At 37.1% G+C, this 10,539-nt stretch overlaps 1 protein-coding gene across 1 annotated transcript; it reads right to left on the bottom strand.

Annotated features, from left to right (window-relative positions):
* Positions 1-5,742: 5,742 nt before the first annotated feature.
* On the bottom strand, positions 5,743-8,706 carry LOC149578644 (NAC transcription factor 32-like). The gene is made up of 3 exons (XM_089830607.1): positions 8,461-8,706; positions 7,154-7,449; positions 5,743-6,817 (listed from the first exon to the last, which is right to left on the bottom strand). Exons 1-3 carry the CDS (start codon positions 8,633-8,635, stop codon positions 6,311-6,313), a joined length of 978 nt encoding a protein of 325 aa, XP_089686733.1. The 5' UTR covers positions 8,636-8,706; the 3' UTR covers positions 5,743-6,310.
* Between the last annotated feature and the right edge of the window lie 1,833 nt (positions 8,707-10,539).

A 10,539-nucleotide genomic window follows, 5' to 3' on the forward strand; every position in this document is an offset into this window, starting at 1 on the left:
TTCTGCATTATTGATCACCTTCTCACGTATCTCATCTCTATTATATAGGGGTCAAGAATATTTGGAGAATCCTTCATCCAGGCCTTCGAAGGGATCTCTACATCAAACATACATTCAGAGAGGCATAATTACATCCTGTAGTAGTCTCAAATTTTGACTTCATGGTAATTAATTTTTTTTATCCAATGGTCTTCTAACTGTAGCTCAAGAAAGTAATCCCTTCACATTATCTTTTTGAAATTCCCTATGGGATCAATTAATAATTGAATCTGTGAGTACTCCTCCAAGGGGCATTGCTACCATTCTAGATGGAAGCTCATGATAGCCTCCATGTCTATGATCATGCAAGCACCCAATGAAATGGGGAAATCCAAACAATATTTGTTCTTATGCATGCACTCCTCATAAGCACTTTCTACCTATCTACCAATTTCCAATAGTATCAACTTTTCATAAGGATACCTCAAAAACTTATTGGGGTGAATGGTAAAACTACAAACTCTGATGTAAGTGAAAGTTTGGAATAGGATGTAATTGGCCCCCAATTGTGTCACCTTTGCAGCAACCTCTATGGATAGCCTTTTGGCATAAACACCTTCTATATGCCAAATGATTATGAAAATAAAACCATCATTAACATGCAGAACTTGGGACTATTAATGTTTAATGTGTTCTTAACCAATTGAGGATAAACCTTGTGTGGCTAGTCCTTTCCTTCTCTTAGAAAACCTCTCTTCAATAGTCTAAGGTAATTTTCCCTTGCAACCAATAGATATACTACATAGGAAGTCATGTAAAATTTGGGTTCTTGATTAACTGAGACCAACTATTGATCCAAGGAGTTATTGATGATATTGGCCCAATCAATGTGGTTTCTTCTACTCTTGATATTCTCTATAAAATAAACCATCCATATCTCCAAGTGGCTTGATGCGAGAAACCCCATCACTCTTCTCAACATAACAATACAATAACTGATGTTTGAAATCATATATCCCTTACTCCATTCCACCTTATGTGGTTTGTTGTGAGGATTAGGGGAAATCTAGTAGTTATCTATAACCATCTTCTTAGCTAGCTCCTTATTATCAACAAACCATCTATTTGCACTCTCCAATGATATACTGTAGAATGTATCTGACAATGGGATATGGAACACTTGCTCAATAATATATGGTTGGATGTCTAAGACCACATCACCAACTTTACTCTTGACCACTCTCTCATTAGAGACATAATGTCAAGTCAACATCATTGTCATATCTAAGGATTGGACAGAAGTCAGGTGTGATGCAACATGCACTAAGCCTACCAACACCATCAATGTGTTCATATCATATCTCTCATTAGGCTTGTTACACAAATTGAGGAAATGGTTCCAACCAATGCTTATGAGCTCTGTATACTTATCCACAAACTTGAATGTAAGTAGATTCCCTTGAAACTTATATTGAATAGGTTTGAGAGAAGCCACATTTTCCTTAGAAGAGAATGTCATCTCGTTATTTGCAAGAAAGGACAACCGTCAACAAATTTACTAAACTCATGGAATTGAACTGAATGAAGTGCTAAGGCTTGTTGATAAAATCAAATTGACCCTAAGATGAAACTGATGATACTAACAACTACACTAAAAACTAGCTCGATAGAGTTTCAAAGTTGCAAAGGATCAAAGTTGCGAACTTGCGAACTTGTAAGAGTTTATCATGTCTGCAAGTTCAAGGTTTAATAAGCCTCAATGAAAATGTACACTTGGGGAAGAATATGCAGAGGATGCAGGGTTGTGGGCATCTACATCTCTATAAAATATGCATTGTAAAGGGAGTTGGGCTATGGACAAGTAGAAATAATGGTAGTGCTGCAAAGGTTGTAGGGTCACAAACCTTTGTAGCTCTGCAACTTCATGAGTTGGAAAATAGGAACTTGGGATAATGGAGATTAATGTGGAGATTCAAGGTTTGTGGACCTTCACAACTTTGTGGTTTTGGTGGAGTTAGCATTCTAAAGGCCTTGTTGTCAATATGCATAGAGACTCAAAGATCATGGAGTTTCACAAACTCTACAACTCCATCATTCCAGTTTTGATGAAAAAATATTGAAATTCTAAGACCACAAAAAGGGGGAAGCACAAAGATGCAAAACTATAACCAATGACACAACCTAAACTTCAAATTTCAAAGGGAAGAAACCCTAAAAAACAAAACCCTACCCACGAACGACATGCAACCTACGAAAGAGGATGAGATTAATACAACTGTGATAAGAAACTAAAGGTTGACAATGAAACCCTTACCTAAACATGGAGACCAACAACTAAAGCCAAAAGAGGATGAGACCAACACAACTATGATGGGAAACTAAAGGTTGACGATGAAGTCCTTACCTAAAAATGGAAACCAACAACTAGAGCAGATGAAGGCCACAAAACAAGCAAAATACGAGCTCACAAGGAATCTTGAAGATACAGAGAACAAGAAAAACCCTAAAGATAAAGAGTGCAATGAAGACACAATAAGATTTGGTCTCCCATTATGGTTGTTTCCTTGAAGATGATATCATCCCTAAGGAAAGCCCAAAGTTATGGAATATTGCAGAGTTGTGTATGTTTGTACCTTTGCAGCCATCTCATGACTTGGACCCTTAGAAGGTGGAGATCCCAAAATGTCGAGGTTGTAGAGTTGTAAACTTTTGCAACTCCACAAACTCTACAGGGAGCTAATAGAAAAAACACAAGGGATTAGAGTTTGTAGAGTTGTGGAGCTTGGAAAGTCTGCAAGTCTACAAAATAGGGACTTGAAAAAACTAAAGGACAACCAAAACAAAATGACAAAAAAGAGGGAAAGGGGAAGACTCAAAGGCCTTAATGAGTAACTTGAGACCTGACGTAGTTACCGAGAACATTTAGAAGTGGACATCATCAAACACACCAAGAAAGAAAAGATCACCTGACAAAAGGACCAAAGAAAGAAAAGCAAAGGAAAAGGGGTCTTGATTTCTACAAATAAATGAAATGAGAAATGTTTTGAAACCACATTTGTTCCCTATAGTGGCCCAAGCTTTTGTAAAAGACAAGTCAACATTGTTAAGTTGACATGAAAGAGTATTACTGGAAGTGGGTATGTTCAAAATAGGGGTCAATGGTCCCCATTCAAATCCCAACTCAACAAAGGTAGAGTAGTAAGATGAGATAATATTGTTGGTAATAGAAAACTATTTTACAAGGTTTGTATTAATTGTTCCCCTAGTTTAACATAAGTCTTTATGCTTGTAACTAGCAATGGTGAGATGGTTAGATAGCTCAAGAATCTGTTGTGAAATCTCTATTTGTGTTTTAACACAAAATGGGTTGGATGAGTGGGTGTTAATTGCTTTTGGGATATGCCTTTGAATATTTGTGCCTATAGTCAAGGTATTATTACAATGCTTGGAGTATTATCCCATGTCCTCATGTGGCTACTTAAGAGCATTTTTGGCTTACTTACAAGCAACTCAAGTATCCCCATGCAACTTTTTAATTATAGGTAAAAGATAATTTAGAATCCTTACCTATTTTTGTTGAACAGTAGTTGTTAATAAGTTGAAAATAAGCCTTAAAATCAGGGGGGAGTGGGGGAGTTGAAAATAAGCTTATGCTTATCAAGAAGAAAACCCACTACTTATTGAAGAAACACACATCTTCACTGTGTTTTTCAATCTCCTATTTATTTGCCCCCAATTTTTCCTTTACATGTTATTTTTCAAAATATAATTTTAAATAATAAATACTGAGACTACTTTAAAAAAGGTAGCAAATGTTCTATGCATGGGGCCATCCACTTCGAAAATTATGCCTTAAAAAGTTGAACAACTGTTGCTAACAAAAATAAGCTAAGGTTGGAATCGTACGGAAGGGGGCTTCCTATAAAATAAAGCATAAGTTGCTTCTTGTTTTTCAGGGAATACTTTTAAGCAAGCAGTCTGATGACTTATGTTGTATATTCAAGTTGAAAATTTAGTTCCAAAATTTAAGGGAGGTATGCATTAAAAATAATTTTAAAAAATTAATTTCCCTCTCAATCTATATGTTTAAAAATCTAAAATTGTGCATTAAAAATAAGTTAAAAATTTAATTTCCCTCTCAATCTATATGTTGAAAAATCTAAAATTCAAATATTTGACAAGTGTAAAAAAGCATCCCTAAGCTTGTGGGGTTACTTCCAGCCCCACCCTTTTTTCACCTGCTTCCTACAAATTAGGGGCTTCTATTTTTTATAATCTTATAGCAAAACATAATTTTGCTCATAACAATACCAACTTCTGAAAACATAGAGCTTAAGTCCCCCTCATGACAACATGGGGGCCTGCACTTAGGGCAAGTCATCCTCATGTAGCTACTTAGCTTAATTTCACTAATAGTTGTTGTTCAAAATTTTTAGGAGCAATTTAGGGCAAGTCGTCCTCATGCAGCTACTTAGCTTAATTTCGCTAAAAGTTGTTGCTCATAAATTTTAGGAGCAATTTGTGGAGCTAGTGGCTCCGTGATCATCAAATTTTGGAACTTATTTTTTTTAGCAGCCATCACAAATAGTACATTGAGACAAAATTATTATTAATATTATTTTTAGATAATATTTAGAAAAAAAATATGAAACCAATAAAAATGAGGGAAATCAATATGTGGAGCCAAGTGTGATTTTTTGTTGATTCTTCTCAATAATTATTAAGCACAAAAGAGACTATAGTAGTCCCATGGGGACATGGGGTTAGAGATAATTTGGGAGAGTAGGCATGGGGAGATTTCACTTGGTGTTCAAGTATACATTGCCTGACAATATGAGTTAAGGAGTTTGGGTGGCAACAATAGTTGGACATATGTGCTTTACTTGTCTTTCTTGGGGCCTCCCATTCTTCAACATGATCATCATTTTACATGCAATGGAAATTTTTTTAAAAACAAGCTTTAATTAGGTTATCTTATCAAAATCACCTAAGCTAATCTTGCCTTAGGCTAGGGTCCCATGAGGAGGGCTTAAACTCTATTTTTTAAGGAAGTGGGATTATTGAAAATCTTCTCTTTAAAGATAAAAGCTCATAATGTCTAATTTTTAGCAAGTGGGTGAAAAGGGGGTGAGGCCCACTTAGATTTTTTTTTTCCACTTGTCAAACATTTGAATTTTAGATTTTTAGTAAAATTAAAATTTTATAAGATAAATTAGTTTTTTTAAATTATTTTTAATGTACACCTTCCTTAAATTTTATTGAATATTCAACATAAATCACGGAACCACTATTTCCTAACGCAATGTTGACCAGCTTTTATTTCCCAAAACTTGTTTGTAATGTTTGTCCAAAAGATCATGTTTCATGTTTCACCATGAGAAATATCATGCACCCATCTATGTGCCTAATGTTGTAGTCCCAGATTTGAACTAAAATCTTCCAAAAGATTTGTATAGGTTATTAAAATTTATCTCATAGAATTTGATTACCATATCTCTTTTACAATTGCACATGGTTTACTAAAACCATTTGATAGTTTCTCATGTAGATGGTTTTACGAAAACCATTCAATATTTTACAAGTGCACATGGTTTACTGAAACCATTTGATGGTTTCTCCTGTAGATAGTTTTACGAAAACCATTTAATAAGTTATATTTTACGCTTCATGTTTTATTGGCTTTTGAAGATTAACTTCATCATATACACAATTAAAAAATTGCAATAGTCACAGTTGCGGAAATCAACACGGGTAAAGGCCAGATGGTAAATTACATCATTTAATTGGAATTTGATATGGGTAACTTTCTTGTACCGTAAAAAAATTGTTTGGATCTTTACATTTATTTGGGTAATATAATGAGCTACAATTCTCTCCAAGGGAATGCATTTTCCCCAATGTCAAAAGTATCTTGATGTGCACTGTATTTCTAAAACCCTGTGAAATTTATTCACCATGGCCGCACTCTGGCTTTAAACATCAAATCAATCTTCCGTCCTGAACAGATTGAAGAAGAGGAGGGCATGTAATGTACAGACCAGCGGGATCATCAGAAAGAAAAGTATAATCTGAAGTACTCAATTTTACACAGCTCTTGAACAAACTGCAATCTTGCAATACGGCGAACAGATCACGAACTCATGGAGCTATTTGGCAAGTTTGATGCGGAACAGTTTGAAAAAAAGAAGATTTCTTTTATAATATACGATCTGTAGATTCATCTACAGATGACTAATGGGAGAAAAGAGATGAATATCCCGTGGATTGAATCAAGCATTGTGTGAAAATGACAGTATACAAATAAATCGTTGATATAAATCCAGAATTTTGGCTATGGAAACCAGGCAGGGGCCCCTGTTTGGATGTTGCTGTTCCAGCTTCTATTTTCAGGGAACGGAAATGAATACATTTGCTGCAAATCGGTAAGCGAAGGACCGATGTTAGCTTTCTGGAGATTGTAAGGCTGCGAAAACGAGACGGGGAAGGCATTTTGATTGGTATTAGGGTTCAATCTCTTGGGAGAGGTGAGATCCTCATCATCCATTACAAGCGACAGCTTTCTCTTCAAAGAATCCAGTTTTGCAGAGACCGTATCTTTGGCAGCGGGCGGATTCCCGTTGGCGTATGATGAGTCCAAATATCCTCCCAGAAAGTTTGGATCTTCAATTTGGAGAAGATCAGAAAAAGAATCGAATCTCGGTACAGGTTCTATGTTTCCCTGGGAGTGTTGCCCTGCAGAAGGCAAAGAATCGGCCATTGAATCCTCCCCTTCGCTACCTTCTCCTTTTGGAAAATGGCTCACTTTTTTGTATATTCGACAGAGCACCCAATCGTCGAGCTGCAGCAAACCAGAAAGAAGATTAAGATCGCCATTAAGAACGCAAAATAAGCTTCAATTTAGTTAAAGTTGGGGGTTCTTCTTCAAAATAAGCTTCAATTTCGTTAAAATTTAGGTTTCTTCTGCATAATAAGCTTCAATTTCGTTAAACTTAGGGTTCTTCTGCAATCTAAGCTTCAATTTTGTTAAAATTTAGGATTCTTCTACATAATAAGCTTCAATTTCGTTGAACTTAGGGTTCTTCTACAAACTAAGCTTCAATTTCGTTAATATTTAGGGTTCTTTCTGCAAAATAAGCTTCAATTTCGTGGAATTTAGGGTTCTTCGACTACTTACTCGCAGAGATCCTTTTCGTCTGGGCGAAGGGGAACAAATGCCTGTGGAATCTGTGAGGCGGTATTCGTGCATGATCCAGTTCGTTTTGATGCCCTTCGGGGGTTTCCCCTGATAGAAAACCAGAGCTTTCTTCACGCCGACCTTGTGCGAGGTTCCTGATATAACCACGGGCTTGTCTGTGCCTGTGGCTTTCCAGTACCCGGACGCCGCCGCCCTGTTCGGCCTCGCGCCATTAGGATATTTCCTCTCCCTCGGGCTGAAGAAATACCACTCCTGTTCACCAAATCTTGCCATTCCTGCAAATCAATTCACCACCGTCAGCCAAATTGATCATCAAATTGCTATCCAGTAAACTCAAAATTCACCACAGTCGGAACATAAAATTGCAAACAGTTGACCCAAAACCTTTAATACGCCTCATAAAACTCCCTGTAAATCAATTTCCCACAATTCGAACACAAAATTACAAACCGGTGAACTCAAACCCCCAAGAATGCCTCACAAAACTCGCTGCAAACCACTTCGCCACAATCCAAACATAAGATCACAAACCTGTGAACTCAAAACCCTAATTCCCGCCTAAAAACAACCAATTCACCACTGCCTAAACACAAAATCACAAACCAGGCAATTCAAATCCTACTTATGCCTGAAAAGAACAAATTCTCCACCGTCCAAACATAAAATTGCAAACCTGTAAACTCAAATATCTAGTTCCACCCGATAAAAATAAATTTACAACCGTCAAAACTCAAAAAGCCCTTAATACACCTCATAAAACTCCCTGTAAATCAATTTCCCGCAGCCCGAAGATAAAATAGCAAACCGGTGAGCTCAAAACCTCGCCGCAAACCAATTCAAAATAAAATCACAAAGCTCTAATTTCCGCTTGATAACATCCAGCTCACCCACCTCCCGAACACAAATCACAAACCAGCAAATTCAAAACCACTGAAATTAAACCAATTCGCCATCGTCCAAGCATAAAATTGCAAACCTGTAAACACAAATCTCTATTTCCGCCCGCTAAGAATCAATTAACAACCGTCCAAACACAAAACTGCAAGCCAGTAAAGTGAAAACCCCGTCCAAACAAAAAACTACAAGCCAGTAAACTCAAAAAACCCTAAACATCCCTCAAAATACCCCCTACATATTATCTCACCACCGTCCAAACATCAAAATAGCAATCCAGCAAGCTCAAAGCCATAATTTCCCCTATCAACAATCAATCCACCACACTCTAAACACAAAATCACAGACCAGAAAACTTCAAAACCCCATCAAAACCCCCCAAAATTACTTGCCTGGCAGATCCCAGGGATCAAACTTATAGAGATCAACATCTGCAATAATGGAGACCGGCAGGGGAGAAGCAGCGATCTTCTTCCTGAGATAATGAATCAGCAGCTCTTCATCAGTAGGATGAAACCGAAACCCCGGAGGCAGATCCGGGTGCGGCCTTACTTCCTCCATAGCCATCAAACCAAAAACGGGAAAAGAAGAACAATTGATGAAATCGAATATGAGAAAGAACAAAGGTTTTTGAAATTATTGGATGGGGGGAGGGAAGGGGGTTTTATGCTTGCAGCGCCGCAGTAGCCGCCAAAGCCGTCATTTTCCCTCCCTTCCCATTTCTTCCTCCCCACGCCTCCGCCACGTAGATTGCCGCGTGGGCTGACGGCGATAACCAGCCGACGTGGACCCTCCAAACAGGTCCCTTCAGCCAACGGGAACCCGCCACGTCGCCGCCGGTGGGTACAAAACGATTAACGGCCAATACATATGAACGCATAAGTCGGAGAATATGCCTTCCGCACGTGGAATATGAAGACCACAGAAACGACAAAGGACCGACACGTGTCGGTCTTCTTTTCGCCACGCTTGTACCGCCAAATTTCCTCTTTTCATCGCCATCATAACTGTAGGCCTGTTTTGGGAAATTTCCTCATTCTCACACGATATTCTCTTTTAACTTCTAACCTACATTTTTTCAATTATTAAAATAATCGACGAGTGGATAAGGATCGAGTCATTTCCGCACGTGCCGCAATAGGAAAATCGGCCAGCTCATCTTTTCGTGCGCGCGTGTGTGCGTGTTATGGCGCGCAATAGAATGATTGGAATTTAGTTAGGTGTACCAACAACTTTGCCTACCTTTGTCAACAAATCAAATTTATCTACATCTTTGACTTTTTAACTTTGCTATAGGCTTTTCTAGGCCCGCCTAGGGCCATACCACGTGCCCACGTCACAGTATCCAACGTGTCAACATCTCACAATTTCATGAGATTGGCGCCCAATAATTTACTCTTTACTTTTCCCCTTGTTTGAGTAGTAGCTATTCTCCGCCTAGGCATCCTAAATATTGTGGATGTGCACAAACTTTTTGGTACAATGTAATCTTTAAACAAAATGTACTAGACACAAAACAAAGTCAAATTTATTTTTTCTATCTAGTAATTTTTTTCTAATTTTTTTGTTTTTCGACTATAAGCTATATGGATCATGAAGATCAAATGTTGAAATTTTCAAAAAAAATTATGATATTTTTGATTTTTTGAAAATTGGTCAATTGTACATTTTGTAGGGAGGATAGCCGCACCCAATTTTTGTTGTGGTATATAAAATTGGGTTTTCCTACAAAATCTATGATAATGCACTATTTTGTGTGACAAATAACTGCGTCCCTTCATTTATAAGCTCATAATTTTCTAATATTATTATATTATTTTATCATGTTGTCTCTTCTTTCATAAATTAGCAATCATTTTCTAACATTATTTTATCTTTTATCATGTCAAAGCTCCTAGGAATTCAATAGTTGAGCATTTTAGTTATACGACTCAAAAAATTGTGTTCAGTGATGTAAAACTATTAGTTTCTTGATAAAGATTCATAATCTAAGAACCCCTGCAAACAAGAATTTAAAGATGGTTTTCACATTTTTATATCGTTGTGTGGATGTGGATGTGGATTATGAGGATCAAACTAATAAAAATTGCACAAAAATCTATAGTGATGTGCAAAATTCGGTTTTCATATGAACCTGTGCAATAAAGCTAGTTTGTGTGGCAAATAGTTGGGTCCCTTTGCCATAAGTTTGCAATCAATTTCTAACATTACTTTAGTCTTTTATGTAAAATCTCCTAGGGACTCAATGGTTGAGCATTCTAGTTTTACGATTCAAAAGGTGTGTTAGGTGATGTCAAAACTGCTAGTTTCTTGAGAAAGATTCATAATCTAAGAGCTCATACAAATAAGACTTGAAGATGGCTTAAGATGTGATTCTTGTCCACATGTCATTGAAGTTGCTTGAATTCTGCCACTCTCTATATTTCACAATAGTTTATTTGGTAATATTTTTGTTTATAATCATAATTTTA

The sequence above is a fragment of the Cupressus sempervirens genome, chromosome 1 (assembly GCF_028749045.1).
Source record: "Cupressus sempervirens isolate cs-2001-9-10 chromosome 1, ASM2874904v1, whole genome shotgun sequence".
Classification (NCBI taxonomy): domain Eukaryota; kingdom Viridiplantae; phylum Streptophyta; class Pinopsida; order Cupressales; family Cupressaceae; genus Cupressus; species Cupressus sempervirens.